Raw genomic sequence first — 22,676 nt, forward strand, 5'->3', positions numbered from 1 at the left:
GTGGATTAACAGTAGACATCTGCAGTAATAAAGTTTATGATTTATAAAAATAAACCAAAAATGTTTACAGTTTAGTGAATTTTCCAAGATCACTGACAGACACCGACGAAAAATATGCACAGCACTTTACAGGGGCCACTGCACAGGTGCTGAAGAGCCAAATGCGGCTCCAGAGCTGCAGGTTGTCGACCCCTGTGTGTCATTCACACACGCATGCACACACAAACACACACAGAGCTCACACCTCCAAGGCCCAACAGTCCCCTTGTGAAACCTGATTTAAATTCACTAGATCCAGATTTTCATTTGAGATCCAGATTTGCTGAGAAATCGATAATAATGTAAAACAAAATGTTGTATTTCGCAATGTTTAATACATTGAAAAATAAAGTCCTGGATTCACACCCCAGATCTGGATCTGCACAAAAATTGACTGGCTTCTTCCTTCATTCATTCCTCATCCTGACAGACAATTTCATGAAAATTGGTGAAGCAGTTTTGACATAATTACTCCCAATGATAATGTGTGCATATATGTCATTCTCACACACACAAACACACATACACAGAAACACACACCAGTGTGGGGGCAGGAGCATAGACGCACGAGTAAGCATTGAAAGAAGTGGGCAGACGACCATTGATTCACAAATCTGATACCAAAGACAAAGATGTGAGAAACAACCCTGTTGAATTCCACTGTAGAGTAAAACTAAACTAGTGTCAGAAACTGTAAAGAACCAGGAATCATTGAGACAGGTCTCTTGTAATAAGATGTAGTTTAGGCCCCTTAACATTTATCTAAGTGCAAAATACTGAACCTGTGATCTGCTCCAAACAGTGGGGGCCTTGGACTGTAATCCTTGGAGTAGTGTGATGTGTAGAGGAACTTCTTTAGTCTTTAATATATAAATCCAGCTGAGCTGTGACATGAAAGAATGACACAACAGAATCTGTATGTATGCAGTTTATTATGAAAATATTTCAAGGATCGAAATACTTGATAAAATACTTCAATTACTACCAACACCACATTATGACAGTAAACTCTACCATTCTTATATAAAAGGACCAGACATCAACAATAACTAGAAACACTTCACTTTATACATATATGATATGATAAATGATCAAGAGTTTCTCATTTGTTGTTCTGTGAGGCCACCGTAACCTCTGACCAGTGGCTACCAGAATCTAACCAGTTCATCCTTGAGTCCAAGTGAATGTTTGTACCGAATTTGAACAAATTCCCACTTGGTGTTCATGGGTTTCGTGTTCTCGAGAATGGGACGGATGGACTAGTGAGTTTGAGGTACAGGTATAATGATGAGAGGGGCGGAGTTTCCATTATCATTCGGCTGAGGGCAGAAGTACGGATAAAGTTTCTCTGTAAAACCGCAGCCTGTGATACAACCGATTCGTGATTTAGAGTCTACATTGTAAAAAGAAACCTCACCTTTGTTGTAGTCTACAAAGATGCCCAACTTCTGAAGCTCTTCTTTCAATATTTTACGTTCTGAGTCTGCAGATGTTTTATATTTGCCCTCATCAAATCGAAAGGTCCAATATCCATTTTCAACTGACGCACCTATCGGGGTCTTTCTATCCACCGACTCCCTGACCACGCCAATGATCCAACTTATCTTTCCTTTCACCTGCACCTCAAAGTAAAACTTCCCTGTCGTGAATCCCTCTTTTGCCAAAACCTGACGATATGCATGAAATCTCTTTGGATTGTCAGTAACTTTGTCCAATTTAATTTGATCTTCTGATACAACTTGTTTTCCGTCTTCGCTTATGACAAGTGAGTAATTTGCAGTGTCGGGGTCAAGGGTCAAGTCGACCGCGTGCTCTCTCATTCTTTTCATTCTGATCTCAGGAATCTCTTCCATTATTTCCTCGACTCTCTGTTTCAGCCGAGTCAGGTGTCCTAGCGTTGCCTTGAAAGACAGGTCAGGGCAGAGATCTGTGTCGGGGCAGCTCTTGTGAGGAGGTTTGGACAAGGTCTGGAAGCTCTGGAGGAAATGATAGTGATCCTCTGACTGTGACAGATGTTCCAGCTGACTGCTTCGGCTCTTGAGCTCAGTAACTTCCCTCCTCAGCTCTTTGAGAAACTCTTCACCCTTTTGCTTTATTGCACTGTGCCTCTGCTCGATCGCCTCAACTAGCTCGGCCTGGCTCGCCTGAATGAACTGGATCAACTCGGTGAACACCTGCACGGCGGCTTGATTCTCTTTTTCAGAATCTACCTCACTGACATCGAGTAATTTTTCAACCTCAGCTATCTTCTCAATCCGTGTCTGTATCAACTTCTGGATGTTTGCCTGAGCCTCGTCTTTTGTTGCAGTCAATTTTTCATATTGCTCCTCCAGGGGGACAGCGTTGTGACCCTTGTGACCGGCTTTCAAACACAGGACACAAATGAAGGCCTGCTCCTTCAAGCAGTACAGCTCGGTCATCTTGTTGTGTGTCTTGCACATCCTGTCGTCAAGATTCTTCACTGGCTCTAATAATGTGTGGCCTTTGAGCCCAGCAACTCTCCGATGAGGCTCCAGGTGTGACTCACAGAAAGAAGTCAGACAGGTCAGGCAAGATTTAACAGCCTTTTCTTTTATCTCAGAGCAGATGTCACAAAGAACGTCAACCACTGGAAGCTGTGGGCCTGGAGTTGAGGCTTTGACTTGAACCAACTTCTTAAAATCATCAGCTAACTCTGACATGACAGTGTTGACTCGGAGTTCAGGTCTTGTGGAGAATTTCTGTTTGCACATCGGACACTGGCAAATGTCCCTGCTGTCCCAGTGAGTGTTGATACATGTGCTGCAGAAGTTGTGTCCACACTGGATCGTGACTGGGTCTGTGAACACGTCCAGACAGATGGAACACAGTAACCTCTCCTCTGACAGCAGCGAGCTGGCCGATGACATATCTGGACAAAAACATGGTAGGTAGTTATAACTCATATCTGTGCTGAATAATCTGTTAGATTGAATGAAAGGTTTTAATTTACCTGTGAAGTTTGAGAGTTTTAAAAGCAGCAGCTTGAAGTGACGAGCAAACTGTAACTTTCCTTGTTGAGTTTAACTTCAGCATGATGACGCTGGTGAGGGCCCATCCCCTGCTGCTCTGCTACACTTCCTGGCTCTGTTTAACTCTTTCCACTCTGTTCACAATGGAAAATCACAGAGGATGATAAATGAGTAGTGGCAGCGTGATGTTAAAACAAAGGGATCAGTAACAGTGTCTCGTTTTTTCTATGCACAGTTGCACTTTCATGCAGACAGCTACTTTTGCAGGTCACACCCTATTCCTGCGCCCCTTGTTAGGGAAGAGTTCCACAAAGCACCAGACATGATGAATCAATCACAGCAGATACTGGACACAGAGGCACTGGCTGAAAAATGGAAAACCGCATTTCTATTTCTTCCACCAAACAGCAGGGAAACGGAAAACAGACATGCTCCAAATTTCAGTTTCCTTTTTGTTTTTCCTCTCGTTCTGGCTCAAGTTAATTTGGTGAAAACTTGATGTGATGGGTGACATCCTCTGCTAAGTAATGTGGTTTGGGCAGACCGGTTGTCATCATGGCAGGTGACCGCTGCAGAGCTCCTCCTGCAGCCATCTTCCACCCCTATGATGCTTCATTGAATTACTGAGGTGGAAAAAAGAGGCAGATATGCAAGGAAGAGTCTGCGATGGTCAAAGAGGAAGACAAATTAAATAGGAAAAAGCATCCGAGAAAGCGTAACTTTATTAAGATCTTATCATTAGCTTTTAAGGCATGAACATGGTTAAACATAAGACAAGTATATTAAGATTGACGGAGGACCTCCACGTCTCCCACTGACCAAAAATAAAATCAAAATATCCCCATTGGAGCCAGAGTCTGTGCAGCCACAAGTTTGAGATTCCACCAATACCTGTCAATCATGTTGTTTCACTGTGTTTTAATAGCATCAAATTACGAAACAAAATAAATCTTATTGGAAACATAAACACTTTTAACAATCTGCTGCTAAAAACAACTGAATTTATCAGTGTGGGATTGATCAAGTATTAATGATGGTATAGTATGGTGTCGTGTCTTTGAGAACAACTATTAGATGTGTATTTTAGACATTCTACTTAAAGGTTCAGTGTTTAGAATATAGTGACATCTAGTGGTGATGTTGCATGTTGCAGCTGATTACCCCTCACCTCACCAGAACCTTCAGTTGTCATAAAAAGCAAAATAGTGTTTAGTTTGTCCAGTCTGGGCTACTGTAAATAACATGGCTGCCTCCGTAGAGAGGACCTGCACGCACCAGATGTAAATATAACATTTTTAAATATAAAGGGCTCATTCTAGGGTAAAGAAAACAACAATTCATACAATTTCGATGAAAAGCGCTTGTGTAAACAATACTAGGATTATTTAATTATTCAATTTCTGCCACTGGATCCCTTTCACTTCAATCTTACACCTAAATTTCTAATACGAATTTCATTTTGAGAGTTTTGTGTAGAATAGAATTTCATTGGTGAGTAAAAGTGTCCTGAATTATAAGAAAGTCAGCAGTATGGTTCCTTTTGTACTTTTACTAAGAACATTAATTCGGTGTGAAGCTCTGTTCACTGAAGTCAGGTTTTACCCCCTCTCTGTCCTTTGTATGTTTATTCGTGTACACATCAGCTTGGAATTCTTCAGGGGGTTTGTGGTTACAGTGTAACCAAGGCTGAACAAGGCACCAGCTCCATTTCCTTCTCTGTCACCTCCCTATTGTGAATCTGTCCTCGAGTCCACACCAACGCTGCCTTCAGGGACCGTAGGAAATAAAGAACAGGTCGTAAAATAAAAGCGAGTAGAACACACTGACACAAATTTACATGGAATAAGATGAACATTTTTGTCTTTATTAATCTTTTTTACAAATAATTGATGTTCTCTTTTTTAAAACGACCAATCACATTTATGTATTTATATCATTCTATCTTTTCTCTTTTCTCGCATCATGTTCCATCGTTTTATGGTCATTGTTTCTTCGATGTAAAAGGACTTTGTAGCATTGGTAAGAAAAGTGCTTTATGAATAAAAATGTTTGTTCCTATTATTATTATTAGCAGTATTAATAGAAGTCATCGTAACAATAATTTATTTTCTTATATAGCACTTCTCGTTCACTGCTAGTTACAAAGCTCTTAACAAATATAAAAATACAAATAAATAACATAAAAACAAAACATATAATACAATGATTTAAAAACACAGTCATACCATAATATCTAAAAGAATAAAATCACTCAAAGTGTTACAGAAATATAAGTTAATATCATATTTATCTATATTTTTGAGAGAAAAACCATTAAAACCCCAAATAAAAAATCACCAATCCAAATTTGGAACACACTGATGACGTTGGACATTCATGTTTTTGCACCTTCATCACCATCCCATCTGAAGCAAAACTGCTCAATGATCTCTATGACTTTAATTTATTTTTTTGGTTATCAGCTGTTATTTCTGAGAGCAAAAGTCTCATGCCCATCGACCTGGAAACCTACGAGCTTCCCTGAACGCACCACCCGCAGATCCCTGCCGCCGGACCCTGAATGCAACAAGCTGCAGAATCGGACTCTGCGCAGTCTGACGCGAGGAGCGAGGAAACGACGGGTTTTTCAATCCTCACTGAAGCATCGCTCCGGTGAGTGTCTTCCCTCCGGTTTGAGATTCAAACGCAGGTTTATCCAAACAAAATAATTCGCTTTTAAATTCTTCACGCGCATCAGGTCTGCAGGTGGAGGGCTTGTTGTTTATCCCAGGATGCTGCAGCTCACACCTTGTCCTGCCAGAGGAATGTGGCGACAAAGTTTGGCACCACGGGGAAACCGCGAGGGACTTTCATTCACGTTTATTTTTGAGGCCAGAGGACGGAGTCAGTGGTCAGAGTGTAAACATGTCAACAGATTATCACACCCGCGAGACAGCACTTTAATTGACTTCATCAGGCATCAACAGCGGGAGGCCTGGCTAGGGAAAGTACCGCAAAACAACAAAAAACACGTTAAACCCCGCGTTTTTACATTAAACGTATCTACACCTCAGCTGTCATCGACTTCACCTAAAGACTGAGTGATACGGTCCGAATTCATATCGAGATGAATATCGATACTGATATTTATCGTGATACGCGTTAAAATCAGGTTTCCTTTGAAGTTTAAATGCTAATTTCTTTCTCGATTTAATCTGCTTGGTTTGGGATTCCTATTGTGGAGCAGTTACAACAGAAACAATATATAACAACGAAATAGCCCATAGCACATTTTGGGGATGGTGGTTATGCACCTTGACATTGGTTTCCACCCGCAAGTAAACCAAAAAGAAGAAGAAGAACATGAAGAAGAACAAGAAGAAGAAGAACAGCTTCTCTCACATGTGTTTTAATTCTGTTTAGCAATAGAGCCATTGTGATGTACCTGTCTGAGGTTCTGTTTTCAGTCAGGCAGAGGTGAACAGTCTATTTTGGGATGCTCAGAGCCGACTAGCGAGAAATGTCGCATTAAGTTTGTGGTTTTAAACTCTTCTTCATGGGCTGAGAATAGGACATCAGGCTAATGTAAGCTCGTTCGATTATATCTGCCCACTGTTCCTCAACAACACTTAAGCTTTGTTTCACAGCTTGTTTAAACCAGTGCGTTTAACAAACCCACAACCTTGTTTGAGTTTAGACCCTGTCAGGAAATCCAACTCTTTATCTCCTGAGCACATGATTGATCCAACACTTACTCCAGATGCAAATAGAACCTGTGTACAGTGTACATGATGTACACAACATCATGTACACTGTTGATGTACATGATGTACATCAACAGTGTACATGTACTGTAAATGACTCCCCGGCCAGTAAACACCTTCACTCATATCTCCGGTGCTTTATCCACTGAAGGCCAGCCGATCAATACCGTGAATGAAAGTGCCCCTCGCCGCGTGACCTTTTATTTTTCAGGGCTGAAAACTGTGTCGTTCAATTAATGACTCAGGTTTATGGTGTGTTCAGGGCTGCGGGTGATTTAGAGACCTGGGTATGTGGATGTTGTGAGGAAGGTTGCATTTCGCTTGTTGTTGTCGCTCGTGCAAACTGCAAACGCTCCATAATGACTGTAGCGGTTGCTGGGGGGGTGACATCCGATAGGCAGCTGTATCCCTATGGAAAACCATATCAGTATCACTTGCTGTCACAGCCCATAATACGCCGAGGCCCGATATGAATGAGTTTGTTTGGACTGCTTCAGTAACGTCTTTATTTGTGTCTCATCCTCTAATCCAATTCCTCAGATACAGAGTTTGGTGTTCGGGGTTGCAGAGACAAAATGTAAGGGATTAGCGGAGGGAAAATAAACCAACTAATGACAAAGTTTCCATTTGTTTTCCATTTTTACTCTTTCTTTTAAATTGATGGGTTGACGCCTGTTTTTTTCAATTTGCATGTGATCCACAGTTCAATTGCATGCATTGATTTAGTGTTTTGTGCTGCTTGTATTAGCTGGAATAAGGAAAGAGTTTCCACTTCCTCTTAATATTCTGAAATTAAGCTAAAATATAAAATGTCGCCATCTTGTGAAGATGATGTAATTTGGTCTCCACGAACACACGTACTCGACCAATCGTGAGACGTCTCCTCACCTTTTCCCCATCATTTAACTAAATAAAATCAAACTTGCTGGAAAAATCAACAGTCAAATATACATCAGTGTAGATTGACAGAAATGTGTACTTTAACTTTTTTTAAATATCCTATCCACTAACATGAAGGAGGCAGGTTATATGGCCGACAAAGGAGCCTGCCACCAAGACATCAAGACAATTTGACTTCACTTTTGGGAGCTGCCATATTTTTTTTAAATAAATCTTTTTCTCTTCAGAAGTGACCTGGAGGAAAGAAGATGTCAGTGGTTTATAAAGACGACCAGGAGGACTGGCTGACAGTGTGTCTCAAGTACCTGCTCTTTGTTTTCAACTTTCTCTTCTGGGTAAGTTGACGAATCATCTTTTGTGAGATACCTGCACCTTCACATAAAGCTTAGAGGAGGAGCCCTGCCACAGAGTTCATCGTTAATCTAAAGAAACTGATTCTGGAAGTGAATATGTGGAGCCTGGAGGCCAGGGACATGATTTTGGGCCCGAAACCCTTCTTGTTTCTGTTGAGTCCAGTTTGACCAATCGTGTCTGAGCAGGTCCGGTTGCCCCCGCGATGGACTCTGAGATTGCGCTGGTATTTACTTACGTGCTGCTCAAATACTTATGAATACGCTTTATATTCCAAAAATGTACCAGTGGAAACCAGTGGCTCTAATGCTTTAGTGCTTCTTTGAAACTGCAGACAGAGGCGTAGGAGGGAAGGAGCCATGTAGAAACAGGGAGAGGATTTAGGATTCAGTTCTGAACAGGACTTGGCCCAAAGTGAGTCATCGATTATTCAGGGGTTTTTCCGAGTGCGTTGGAGAACAGTGCATCTCTGGCACGACACTTTATCACTTTATGATCCTCCGGTTTGCAGCCAAAGTGGTACAGCAGAGTGTCGGGGGGGCATTTTAAAACATTTCCAAAGTCTGAATGAAGGAGGGGAAATCTTAGCGTGTAGGTTAATCCTCTAAACTCAGTGTTTTAGTCATTTCCTCTCGTGCATCAGTCTTCGGGGGCGGACATATTTTGGGGCGGGCCCTCATTCCGCCGTCTCCCCCCGGGGCCGTTAGTGTATCCAAGTGGCGCCTCCTTGATTGGCCATGTGTTGTTGTGGATTCGGGGATCTTGCCTTTCGACGGGAAGGGATGAAGAGGAGACGCACTCCGAGGCATTTCCTCTGTGTCCACCAAACGCAGGGTGGTGTCCACCACCCTGCGTTTGTTGTCCAGGAAGTGGTTCTCCGTGCTCGGGCTTGACCTCTGTAGTCCCACCGCTCCTGTGGCTGTTGTTCTTTGTGCCCGACTGCCTCTGCTCTGTTTCTCTTTCTATTTCCTCCAGCTTTTCTCTCTGCCCTCTAATCACTCCCATCTCTCACGTTTTTGTTTATCTATTATATCTGCTGCTTATCTAACATCCTTGAGCTCACTTCCTCTCCGTCACTTCCTGGCCTGTGAAGTCGTAGAACGCTTGGTCTTGTTTTGTGATATATTTTATCGATGCTTTTTAATCTCATTTTCTCCTCTGAAACCTTTGGCTCCACCCATATCAGTTTCAACGCATCTCTTTCTTCTCTACCTTTATTCTCTAATGTCTTTCCTCCCTCCTTCTCCTCTCCTCTCCTCTCCTTTTCTCTTGCAGGTGGGTGGAGCTGCCGTTTTGGGTGTCGGGGTCTGGACCCTGGTGGAGAAGAGCGACTACCTGAGCCTGCTGGCCTCCAGCACTTTTGCCGTGTCTGCTTATATCCTCATCCTGGCCGGCAGCCTGGTGGTGGTCACGGGCTTCTTGGGCTGTTGTGCTGTTGTCAGGGAACAGAGGAGCTGTCTGTCCACGGTGAGACAGCAGAGACACACATGGAATACAACGCTGCGTGTATATCATGAAGAAATGTAAATATTAACAGTGAGAAGTGTCAATTCTCTTTTTTTCTGATGCATTTTACAAAATATTTAAATGTTGACTACTATGCAAATCTGTGCACAGATCAGATACCACTTCCTTAGAGTATATAAGTTTCACCCAGATAAAACTATGACTTTCTTTCCCCAGAAATAACTACTTCTTCGCAACTCTAAAAGTAAGCTTATGTTTTGTCTTTATCGGAATTGATTTTCCGATAGTGTAGCATTTAGCCATAGTCACCTCATCACATCCACACAGGGTTGGTAGCTTACAACAGTTAAAATATGTGGTATCCGACTGGTACTCAGTATTGGACAATACACAAAGTCCAGTTATCTGCAAGTTGTATCAGAATACACACAGTGGTTTAGAAAAAGTCTGAATCGACTTTCTGAGATGATCCTGGAACAACCTGCTATTACCCCCCGAAAATGTGTTTTTCAACTTTCTACCTCTTACCAGCATCTTCATATTCTGCACTGCCTGTCGGGACAGATGGGGAAGAAGCCTCTCGGGTAACTCAATGTCTAGTGGCAGAAACTTGGACTATGGGCAGAGAAGGTCTCTGGTTCGTCTCTGGTTCGACTCCACGGAGAGACAACAAAAGACGAACCTTGATTGATCTGTCCAAAAAATCCAAGAGTCTCCCTACCCTGTCTAGTGCCCCTGAGCAAGGCACCTTACTCCCCCAACATCTGCTCCCCGAGCGCCGTACATGGTCGCTCACTGCTCTGTGTGTCCTGCACCAGATGGGTTAAAAGCAGAGATTACATTTCCCTACCTGCATGAGTGTGCCTTTGCATGTCTGTGCATGTGTTTGGGACTAATAAATGCATCTTAATCTTAATATAAAAAATGCAGAGAGAAATGGCGATGATTGTTTCTGCTACACACGTTGTCAATGCTCCTCGCTGTGTCTCGCTCGGGCAACAGTGCTGACGGTTTGTCCTCTCACATTTTCATCACCACACTCAGACGGCACACCCTCTCCTTGGCCTGAGTCCTGTTGCTGGATGCTGACAAACGGATCAGGCCAGGCCCTTTTACTGTCCTCTTTATTTCACTGAGGCCGGGGCCCGATGGGAGAGACGCGGGCGGGAGGTCAACGTTCGCTGCCGCAAGACTATTTATAGTAATGTTGATGGATGGAGCTGTATGAGGGAGAACTGGGTTTGCGAGAGGGGAAGAAGTGGATGTGTTGAGAGTTCGGAGTCGGTGGCGAGTTTTGGTTGACTATCAACTTTTATTGATGTGGCTGTTTGGTGGAGACTAATGATTGACGTCTGTGTGTGTGTTTGTGTGTGTGTGTGTAGAAGTTGTGAAACATTTTGTGTGGGCAGCCAACACAGAATTTTTTTGAAATCTTGTAACCAGGAGACGGAGCACAGTGTTTCTGTTTGACGGTGTGATAATTGTAAAATAGAGGATTTACTTAAGTGTGGTCAAATTTAATCGTTGCTCCCCTTCTGTGTGTGCTTTTTGCATTTGTGTGTGAGTGTGTGGTAGGTAGCAGCATCTGTCGTGGTCCAGATGCTGCTGTCAAACCCGCTCTGTGACAGCTGCACTTAAGGACATGTACGTGTGTGTGTTTGCGTTGTGTGGCCCGTGTTTGTGTGAGGTCTATGTCCCATTGTCTGAACAAAGACAAGTGTGTGTGCATTGTGTGAGGCTGTGTCCAAAATCACGCACTACCACCTACGCACTATGCAGTGATGTCATTGGACACTGCTCCACTGAACGAGCATGTTTACAAGTAGAAATAAACTTGTTTGCTGCAGTTTGTGATGCTCGGCTCTCATTACGTATTTTAACGCCACAGCTCACTGATGTGTCTCGTGCATAGAAGGAGTCGAATTGGCAGAAAGGAGAGAAGGTGGAGACGTGCCATCTTCTCTCCTTTCTGCCATTTTTCTTCATGACAATGCTTGGAGCACAATGCATGATGGGATATATTGCTCGGTTTGTCAGACAAAGTCTCAGGTGTCTCAGGTGACACAAGTCTCTAAATCGACAGGCTATGTATCCGATACACACTATGCTTTTCAATCCATACAATAGTACTTATCATCAGTGAGTAGAAGCTCACAATTAGAACCTCCAGCTGCTGAGATATTTACTTTCATCTGTTTAATTACACCCATCTGATGCCTGATGTTTCTTTATAATCCTAATTTTCCTTTAGAAAACAAATGAATATTTGCGCTGTGGTGATTTGTGTTAATAATTAAACCAGTGTTATTTAGTTTTTGCAGACGTGCTGCTTTGAAGTTCACTGTGACACATACTGGAGGTTGTCTGAAGCGGCGTGGGGGGGGGGGGAGCTCATGTAAAGACGCCTGGGAGAAATCCGAATCTCTCAATTTGCTCCCCGCTCGTCTCCTGGTCGTGCCATCTGTTTTTCCCGACATGCGACAGATGCGGCACAATGACAGCTGATGGAGGATTTTATTGAGCCGTCACGAGCGTGAGCCACTAACTCCGATGAGTTGGCACCGGGCGACGACTGTGCTGCAGTCGGACGCCTGGATGAAAGTCCTGTGAGGAATTTATTGACTCTTTTGCCTCTGTGTGTCCTTTGTCTCCACAGTACTTCTTCTGCCTGCTGTTTATCTTCCTGATTGAACTGGTGGCTGGAGTACTGGCCTATGTCTACTACCAGAGGGTGAGTGACTACCTGCTTATTAGTGGAGTGGTGATGATCTAAACTGGATTACCAGCCTCTTCACACTGCATGGGAATATTTGAATTCTTCACTTTAAGCACAAAACAGTTGCCAGGCAGGAACTCCAGACTTCAGTTATGTTTATTTCTTGTTCCCTTATACGGCCCCTTTGAGATTTCAGTGCTTTTCAGTTTTTTTTTTAATTTTCCAACCCACGTGAGAAGGTTTCCCAGAGGCCTTTGTTCCGTCTCGTAGGACCCGGGGGACGACTCCGGGAGAATCTACACTAGATCTTTTCAGCTTCGCTCTTTTTGTGCTCTGAGTGTTGTGTTCCGTGTCTGGAGTTTATCGACACACACATCTGTCCTGTGAATGTTTGGGACCAGTTTGAGTTCGGTACCCCACTTCAAAAACACTGTTTGAGGGTTAAAGCTTGTTTTTTAATGTTGAATTAGTTTCAGATTTGGGGTAAAGGTTGGAGTGAGGCATTATTTCTCCACCTCTGAGGCAGATGGGGACATGAAATAAAAACTTTTCATGGCATAAAATCATTTTATTCTATTTTTATTTCCCCCAAACTTTCCCCTCAAGCAAACATTAAAGCGGGAAAACTCCCAGATTCCCCCCCCCTTCCTCCTCCTCTTCCTCCTTCTCCTCAAACATTACATTGTATTTGCTACGTTCCATACCCCCCGCCCCCAAAAAAAAGAAAAAAAGAAGCATCTTCTCTCTCTCTCTGTGTTCCTCTCCTCCAGCTGAGCGAGGAACTGAAGCAGCATCTCAACCAGACGATGTCGGAGAACTACGCGCAGCCAGGGAGGGAGGCCGTCACGATAGCTGTGGACCGACTTCAACAGGACGTAAGGACTACGTTTAGAGAAGTTTACCTCAGATTATATGTTGCACAATAAATACAAAAACAGCCATTACAATGATAAAAACTGAGAACAAGGCTGTAAAAAGATTTAAGACGCAAGAATTCTTACACTGATTTGAGGAGGTGGTTTTAGCCCCATCTGAGTTCAACCTTAAAAACGATCTCAGTTATTTAGGAGAGTGATTTGTGCTTTTCTCCTTCACTATGTGACACAATCAAAACCCTCGCCCCTCTTCTGTCTGACTCTCCAGTTCAAGTGCTGTGGCAGCAACAACTCCCACGACTGGATGGTGAGCGCCTACATTTCGTCGAGGCTCGCACAGCGAAGGGTTGTGCCCGACAGCTGCTGTAAGACCATCACCCCTCTCTGTGGCCAGAGAGACCACCCGTCCAACATCTACAAGGTGGAGGTCAGTGCGGGAATTCAACGCCCTAAAGAGGACATCTTTAATTACATAACGTTGCATTTATATCATTTTCTATTGATCGATTGTTTTTTTGTAGAATAAAGAAGATATTTCTCTAATCTGTATTTTCCCTCTTCATCCCTCCACTCTGCAGGGAGGATGCATCACTAAGCTGGAGCAGTTTCTGGCCGACCACCTGTTGGTCATCGGTGCGGTGGGAATCGGAGTGGCCTGTCTGCAGGTAAGTCAATTATGATAACGGAGTTCGAACCTGTATCAATGCTCCATTAAACACACAAACACACAACTCTGGACAGAAGCGTAGCTGCTTTCGGTCGACCTGCTTTCCAAGTCTGCATGCACAGTTGGAGACCTTGTTATATAAATGGAGGGGAAAAGGACTAGTCCATTATCAGCACAACAGCAAAACACCTCCACTGTCTTCAACCTGAATAAACTCTTCTAACAAGTATATGAACCCAAATAATTCAATCATCCGAATTAAATGTGCAGTTACCTTTGTTGGCCTCTTGTTGAATATAAGCAGGCGGATGGATTCTCAATCTGTCCATTACTGAAAACGTAGCATCGCAGGTCAACAACTTCTAAATGGACACGTCCTTTCATCCCGGGCTCTTAGTCATAATCTCATTTTGTTGTACATTTTTCATCCCTGTTATTTGATTTCACCCACGCTGAGATGGGCTCGAGGCCGTTAGCCCCACAGAGGAGGACACAGGGACACTTTGTCTTTTACAACGGGAGTGCTGGTGGACAGCTCTCTCACAACTGTTTGGAAATACTGAGGCCAAACAAACCTGAGCTTATTCTTTAGGGCGGCCTCTGGTACGCTCTTAATGGAGTTGTCAATGAGGCCTGGTTACTGGCAGAGTTGAGATAATCAAGGCCATATACTAACAAGGTCATCACCTGTCATGTGGGATACTTTTGTTGATGAGAGAATTGTTTTTAACTGTTTAATGTGATTTTTAATCGGCTACAAAAGAGACATCTACATATAAATATGAACCCAAGCATTTAACTGCTTAGTTTAAGTGAGATTTAACTCTTTCACTTCATCTACACGTTTCCTTTCCGAGTCTTGTCTTCTTCCTCTCCTGTCTCTGTTACTCTGATTGAAATAACGTAGATTTGTGGAAATACTCGTTTATTAATCACACTGTGGTTTTCATCTTTCTGCATTTGTCTCTTTGTTCGACATTAACCTGTCTGGTGCGTTGTGCTGTCTGTCTTTGTGTGCGTGTGTGTGTGTGTGTGTGTGTGTCTGTCTCTGTGTGTGTGTGTGTCACTGTAGCTGGCTGGGGCAGCCTTGACAGCCTGCTTTATTTATCTGCTCTATAAGGAAGAGGAGGAGGACTTCGGTACTCTGTGATTTAGCTCTAGAGCGTCTTTGTGCTTCAATGGACGGGAGCGACCAGGTTGGAGGGCATTCTGGGAACTTGTCCCAGGTGTCTGCATGTTTTGTTCCTCTGTGACATCTCTTCGGCTACAAGGACATTTTGACTTTCCTCCATGATCTTTGCTGAGCGTGAAGCATGCAGCCGCCTGGCTTTGGCTGTTTGTTGCTGCATGTTGAGCTGAGCTGCGTCTGCTCTGTGATGTCATGTTCTCTATATTCATAAAGAATATATGCTTCATTCTACACATATAAAGAACCTGTGCTGACAGGAAAAGGGAAATGATGGTCTTTTTACAGTACAACCCAACGTTTTTTCTGTTTATTATTATTTATCATATTAACACTCTGTTATCTATGTAGCATTACATAGCATAGAATGCAGTTAAAAGGAGTTACAGGAGTGACTCAGCCTATATGAATGTTTTTAAAATTACAGAAAACTGACAAGACAAACGACAAGAATACACCACACTTTGATGATTTTTATTTTGTAGTAGAAAATCTCAGAGTAAATTATCATAAAGATAAATTGGTGTTGTTGCTATAGTTACTATAGTTTTTCTTGACTGGCTGAAAACTGGGTTTTTCTATCATAACTAATTTCTCAAATCAACCCTGACTCGTTAACTAAGGCTTCAAGAAAACAATGAGCCAACATGTCTCCTCCTCTGCCTCTTCCTCTCAGGGCTTTTTAGAGACTCAGAGATTGAAACTGGGCGCCTGACTGTTTATCCATCTGCTCTGGAGACCCAGGTGCTCCGGTCAATCACTGCTCCCGCCGATCTTTCTTTACTCCTTTTTTTATTTAAGTGAAGAGTACAGTGCCTCTGTAAACCGCATCGGTACATTGAGTAGAATACCATTTAAGTGTTTTTATTTTGAAAACTTTTTTGAATCCACACTTGAGCAATGCTGCTTTTTGAAATGGCAAAATTATTCAATCAGACACAATTTCGGGATAAACTTCTTTTTTATCAATAAGATTGTTAATTCTGAATTAACAAATCCTAATAGCAATATGACAAATGTTCAATATATAATAATAACTTTATATATGTAGCACTTTTCAAACGGGTCTTAAAAAGAATCCATCTTAAAACCTAAAAGAAATAAAAACTGTGATTATATTTGATTTTCACATGAATCTGCTTTTTGACAGCCCCTCTCCAAAGTGCTTTGTTTCATATCTGCTTGCACAAGCATGTGCACACACACACACACACACACACACACACACACGCGTGTGCTGTGAAAATGGCTGCCTGACTCCCATCATCCCCATAGCCACCAGCCTCATCCTCTCCAGCAGTCCCTAACCCCATCACCTTTAACCCCCTCTTCATCAACTCTGCCTGCTTCCCGCTGTCCTCCAATGGCCACTCCAGACTTAACACTTCCTGTTTTCAGATCTGCGGGATGGTGTTCACCTGCTGCTTGTACAGGAGGATCAAGATGGAGCCTTACTGAGCCCACCAGTCCCCCCCCCCCCCAAACACACGGACGGACCTATCACCTGCTGAAACCCAAACTTCAGCCTCTGTGTTCTGAACTCTGACCTTTTGCCATCAAAGACAAATGCACAGACAGGTTTCAGGTCCCATCCAGAGCTTCGGTTCCTGTGTTGCACTTCAATTGCAACGCACTCCAATCCAGGCAAATGCATTTCTTATCCGGGCTTCCTGCGGCGTCATTGCCTTGGCTGAGCTGCATGCTTTGGTGCGAGTGGGACTCAAGACGGGGGGGGGAAATCTGCTCTCAACTTACTTTCCACTCCCCTCGTAGTGATTGGGATAGATTTATCGTGTTTTTTCTTCACTGATGTAATGGGCTTTTCTGCAGACGCCAGTGCTTCAGTAAGTGGAGTGAGAGGAGCACTGTCTACCAGCCTGTAAAAGATGGAAGGAAAGTTATGGGCGTGACACAATGTGCCTCGATCGCAACTTTATGTATCGATTCCATACCTGAAATATTTAAAGCAAAGAAGTGATTAACAAATGACTTATAGTTCACTGTCTTTCATATTTGTAGTTACGTCTATATAACTGATAATGGCAGTACATATTAAAATGTATCATAGTTTATAAAACTGAGCAATTCAGGCAGTAAAATGTATGGAAGACAATTCCACTAAAATATTTAGAAAAGTGAGTCATCTGTTACTCTATTCCTGAAGTAATGACTCCACCTAGTGGTGGTCAAGAGTCATAAACTGAATGTGTGCGACTAAATATTCGACTTACTTCTGATACCATATTATGAAATATAGAGGGACGGTAAAGCAGATGTTTATATTCAGGTGTGATACTAGAAAACTGTTACATTTGAAGATTTTTTTTTTGCCACAGAAAGTAACTATTTGTTTTCATTGTCTCATCTCTCTCTCCACACTTCTTTGCCAAAACTATTACCTCGGGGGGGGGGAAACCAATTCATGTGGAATGTAAAGAATAGTAATGTGCACCGTCAAGTTATCGATGTTTAGGTTTCAGAGATCAATAAGTGAAATATCAGATTGAATTTTTATATTATTTCCGTTTAAATCCATTGTAAGAGTGTCACAGTTGCAGTGACTGTGTATTTTCCTATGATTGGTGCTAATGTAGATGGTTGTTTATCATAAAACAGTAGCATGTGCCCCAACTACTGATTGTGCTTCTCAAACTTGGACATGAACATCATAAATAAACGTTTTGAATATTGTTGCATCAGTTTCTTTGCTGAATTGTATGAAGCATACAACAATGATTTATTTTAGCATATTTATGTGCACATGTGTCTTACTTAGGGGCACATCAAATCAGAAGAGGGGGGACATTTTGTATTATGGACGGGTCACCACAAAACTTGGTGGAAGGATGTGGTTTGAACCCATCTGGAGTTTGGTGCGGATCCGGATCGGGGGGCAGATCTGTTTTCACTTTCTTTAACATTTTGAGATTTTTTTGGGGGGGGGTCGTAGACACCAGTGTGCACTTAAACACTTAGGACCTCTTTGGGGGGGGATCCCGACCCCTAGTTGAAAACAGCTCCTTTACAGTCCAGCATGTGACGTCTCTCCACAGCCTGTCACAGTATGTAAGGATGGTGTCTGAACCACTAGAGGGAGACAGAGGATTTCAGTTTGCAGTGGTCGAGGCCTTGAATCCAGTTAATCATGTGAAACGAATCCTGGTACTTTGCTGAAGCCAGTTCCGTTTCACCACAGTGACAGAGGTTGCACTTAAACCGCTGTTGTGTGTTTTTGCACTTGTCAAAGATTAAGAACGGCTCGACTCCACATGTCTGATCTCATTCAGGTCTTTGCTCCGATGACTGAATCACAAACAGAGCTGGGTTAGAAACATCTCTGATCCTGCTCATCTCGGCACTAAACAAGAAGAATCACCGAACTCACGTCGGGAACGATTCACTTTCCTCTTTTTCGCGGAATCACTTTTCCCCTTCATGTGCAGCTTGCTCCCGGCCTCGGTCTTCACGTGAAAAAGCCCCTCACATCTGTCTCTCTGCGTTTTCCTCTGTGTACACTGGGAAAAAGGGCGGCTTGTCAAAGTCTCTCCCGGATAAATGGAAGCTGGATTGAGAGCTCAGATCGAGGTCGCTCGCTGTGGGGTCTCCCAGAAACCTCCACATTGGAAAATCTCGTCGGCTTCCCAGCCCAGACCGCATTTGCATTTGCTAGTGGATTGCTAGTGTGGTTTGGAGGGTTCCTTTCGAGGGAGGGTCTCCATATATTACACACACACTGGGAAAAAGGGAGTCTCAGACTCGTGCACCCCACTGTACATTGTTTGTGCTTCCCTGTGTGTGCTGTATTGTTGCCATATGACCCAGCTATTTGTCTCTGAAGCATGACTTTTCCCTTTTGTTTCCCGCAGCTCCGGTTTACTCACCAGACACTGTGTGGGTCCCGGGCCATCCATCACTGTCACACATTTGGGGGAAAAAGGGCAGAAAGTTTTTAAATTTGGATTTTCTCCCACACTTTGTCTTGTGGAGTTTCCTCGGTCCCTTTGTCTTCATCAGCTGGAAGAGTGTGGCTCTCATTTCCTGCAGATGTCTCAAACACACACACACACTGATGCAGGGCGATGGCACGTTGACTCTGACAAGATACAAACACACACACACACACACACACACTGGAACACCTAAGAGGTTGTACAAATTAGCATGCGGTGTACACCCTCTGCCAGAGGGAACCCTGTGATGGAGAATTGGGAGCAGCTGGAGATTCACCAGTCCCATGTGTTGAGGCACATACACACACACACACTCACATGCACACACACTCACATGCACACACACATACTCCTTTTTCTAATTGTGAGAGCACACATTGAGATAAATCCTCCAGCTCGCCCACCTGTGCATATATGTAGAAATACATTCAAGAAGTTACCTTTTCTATCATGAATTTTGTTATTTATTACCGCAGTTTTTATTATTTATTAGAAACTGTCATATTTACATGTTTAATCGTTTTTAATTTAAGAATTGCACAGGAGGCGGCGGAGGTCAAGGGATACATTTATTTTGAAAGAACAGAGGCTCCCACTCCCCCCGCTGGGATCTGAGCTCTTTTAAACTGTCCCTTATTTTGTCCATTTTTAATGGGAGACTCTTGAGTGTGTGTTCACGGTCCACATGTGCCCGTGGTCCTCGTCGCACACGTCCAGAGAGTGTGGTGTTTTAACCCCAACCTGACTGAAACCTAATCGTAACCCTAAATACGTCTTAACTCTTAAACAGCTCATTAAAGTTGTGAGGACCAAACTAAATGTCCTCACAATGTCAAAATGCCCTCGCGTCAACATGTCCTTGCAACGTCAAAGGCCCCACGTGAAAAAATGCCTCACATTAAAAAGGTGTGGTCAATGTGGAAATTACCTCACAAAGTCAAAATGTCAAATGTCCTTACAACGGCAAAACGTCCTCATGACAAAATGGCCTCAAGTAAAAATGGCCTAGCGTTGATGGTTTGCACAGCGAGGACTTTACGTTGACATTTTATTGTGGTCGGCCAACCAACATATTAACCTAAACCATGACCTCTCACCTCTGACCTTGACCAGGACCTCAGACCCCGGCCTTGGTCCCCGTCAGGTCCACTGGTCATGACCAGGTCAGTGTTTATGCTGAAGGAATCCTATAGAGGTAACAAGCTCGAATACACTCACACACAGACACACACACATACACACACAATGATATTTCAGTGGCACGTCTCTCGAAGTTACCTCAGAACACATGTTGTAGCATCATCAGTGTCTGTCTGCTCTGGATGTGCACGGATCCCACTGGACTCAGGAGGAGCCTGACGTTCCCTCACTGAGCGATAACCAGAATGCATGAGGCCGTTTCTCAGTTATAAGTGACTGCCTTCCCTCCGGTAGACGTTTGTTTATGTCTGCTTGCATGTTAGCACACAATCACATGCATGAGTTATGGGAATTTTTGGGGGGTGTATAAGCCTTCATGCGCTCTCGTAAAAAAATCAAACCAGACCCTGGCACAGCACAACGGTTGTGTGAGCGAGCGCACCTGTGTTCAACATGTGCAGTAAAACGGATCGAACGCCGCTGCGTGTCCCAGCGTAATATATTTGTTAGAAACGTCTCCTTCAACACGTAGTTTGGATCGCAACGTGCGCCTGGAGGTGAAGGCCGATTAAAGGGGATGGACATTTATTGAGACGAGATTACATCACCGTCCAGCGGCCTTTGTTTGCTCACTGGACTTTTCCCAGGCACCGTGTCAACACACAAGACAACAAGATGTAAACTGGGGATCGGAAAGTGAAATAAAATGACTTTGAAGGCCGGGGCGGGGTCGGATGAGGCTCGGGGTCCGTCTGCGTTCGTGAGCTATTACACGGCGTCTGGAAAGGGACTTCAAAGGGGATGATTTTAATGATGCACAGTCCGAGGAGGTTAAATCATCGGTAAACAAGCTGCAGGTGGATTACGCACTCGTGGAACAACGAGGCGTAATTCAAAAATACCTGTCCGTCATCGCCAAGCTTGTGTTTAACAGCTCGTTATCTGGGGGATCCAACAGAGGAGCCACATTCGCGATTATCTTTTTTTTCACATTTTTGAATCCGAGTCCAGGGCCTGGTTTCCGTCCAGAGCCGAAACCACTTCTGTGTCCGATTAAAATCTCCGCCGACCTTCGTTCTCTGACTCCGCTCTGAACCGGTTTGCCTGCAACACATTAGCTCTGGCCATAAATGTGTTTGACAGATTTTGAGAAGAGAACAAAGCCGTGGGGAGGAGGATGGCGTGTTCGGGCACAGCTTCAGGCTGACAGATATTGAAATAGAATATATACCCTGATGAAATTGAAAATAAATGAATTTGGCATTTAGAAATGAACAAGGGGACGTGTATGCACGGTATTTGTTGAGGTAGCATTTCCTCAAAAAGCCTCGGGATGCTTCCAAAAATACCCATAATGCACCTAATCAATAGGAAATAAAATTATATAAGTGCCTAACTGGTGAGTCTTTCCCATCGGGGGGGGTCATGAACCAAGGGTCAAGAGAGGATTAATGGCGGGAATTAGAAAAACAGATGCTTGCTACACAAATATTGACTTTTTGTGCTGTTTTTTGTGTGAATTATTGTATTATTTTTACATCTTGAGCTCGAATTAAATCCACCAACACCGACTAAGATCTGTGATGAGGTTCTGCGATAGAGATTTAGGCTTTAATGATATAATTTGATTACCGTTACGCAACACGAGATTGTGCAACGAGAGTCCAGCTGCAGTCCAAACAACAAACAACAAACAAAAGTTATATAAACGAATGGATTGAATAATCAAGTCGTAAAAAAACTAAACTGTTAGAGAGGAATTCAGTCGTCAGGTCTCACGTCCTCTTCCAAAGTCTGTTTTTCTCTGGGCAGTGGATATTTCTGGATTCTGCTTGTAACCTGCTGCTGGAGTGGTGATGATGATTGGTAGATGATTACTGATGATGTTTTATTCAACCTCCTGCACAGCGTCTCTCTCCTGGGCCGTGCTCGTCCCAACTTAACAGGAACCTCATGAGACTTTGCCTCCTCTTCTCTCTTAATTCATCGATCTGCTTCCCTCGGATTTGTTGACGTCGAGCAAGCAGTGTTGTTCCCTGTGAATTTCCATCCTTGTTTATAATCGGGCAGACGACAGTGATGTCATCCGCAGACGTCAGGATGAGAGTCTCTCTGTGTCTGGGAATGCAGCGGGGGAGGGGGGGGGTGCACAGTACTAACAAGGCTCTGGGCTGACTTGGGTTTGGGTTTTTTACGTTGAATGACGACCATGTTGCATGACGAAGATGATGCTTAATGCAAACTTCCACCATCATCATAACCACTACTAATACTACTACTACTACTACTACTACTACTACTAGAAATACTGCTTCCTAAACTACTACCACTTCTTAATCGACTATAACTTATACTACTACTACTACTTCTTTTACTAGAAATACTGCTGCCTATGATACTACCACTTCTTCATCAACTATTACTAATACTAGTACGACTGTAACTACCTCTTTTACTACTTCTGCTGCTACTTCTTCTTCTTTTGCCACTACGACCACTACTACTAGTACGACTGCTTCTTCTCCTGTTAGTACTAATTCTTCTTCTTATACTATTTCTACCACTGCTTCTACATCCTTTTCCTCTACTACTCCTACTACTACTAATTCTATTTCTTATACTACTACTATTTATTCTAATAGTAGCCTACCG

General features: G+C 43.3%; 2 protein-coding genes across 6 annotated transcripts; one reads left to right on the forward strand and one right to left on the reverse strand.

The window, feature by feature from the left end:
* Positions 1-1,034: 1,034 nt before the first annotated feature.
* On the reverse strand, positions 1,035-3,126 carry LOC133948842 (zinc finger protein RFP-like). Its single transcript, XM_062382871.1, has 2 exons — positions 3,011-3,126; positions 1,035-2,929 (listed from the first exon to the last, which is right to left on the reverse strand). Exon 2 carries the CDS (start codon positions 2,925-2,927, stop codon positions 1,299-1,301), a length of 1,629 nt encoding a protein of 542 aa, XP_062238855.1. The 5' UTR covers positions 2,928-2,929; positions 3,011-3,126; the 3' UTR covers positions 1,035-1,298.
* Positions 2,822-17,624, forward strand: tspan11 (tetraspanin 11). 5 transcript variants are annotated; one of them, XM_062382873.1, is made up of 10 exons: positions 2,823-2,944; positions 5,492-5,681; positions 7,900-8,007; positions 9,299-9,490; positions 12,147-12,221; positions 12,977-13,081; positions 13,350-13,508; positions 13,660-13,746; positions 14,821-14,944; positions 16,333-17,624. In XM_062382873.1, exons 3-9 carry the CDS (start codon positions 7,921-7,923, stop codon positions 14,896-14,898), a joined length of 783 nt encoding a protein of 260 aa, XP_062238857.1. In that variant the 5' UTR covers positions 2,823-2,944; positions 5,492-5,681; positions 7,900-7,920; the 3' UTR covers positions 14,899-14,944; positions 16,333-17,624. The 5 variants fall into 5 exon arrangements, with proteins under 5 accessions (XP_062238858.1, XP_062238857.1, XP_062238856.1 ...); XM_062382874.1 differs by having other exon boundaries at positions 2,822-2,944; positions 7,903-8,007; positions 14,821-17,624; XM_062382872.1 differs by having other exon boundaries at positions 14,821-17,624.
* The last annotated feature ends 5,052 nt before the right edge of the window (positions 17,625-22,676 follow it).

This window comes from Platichthys flesus, chromosome 23 (assembly GCF_949316205.1).
Source record: "Platichthys flesus chromosome 23, fPlaFle2.1, whole genome shotgun sequence".
NCBI lineage: Eukaryota > Metazoa > Chordata > Actinopteri > Pleuronectiformes > Pleuronectidae > Platichthys > Platichthys flesus.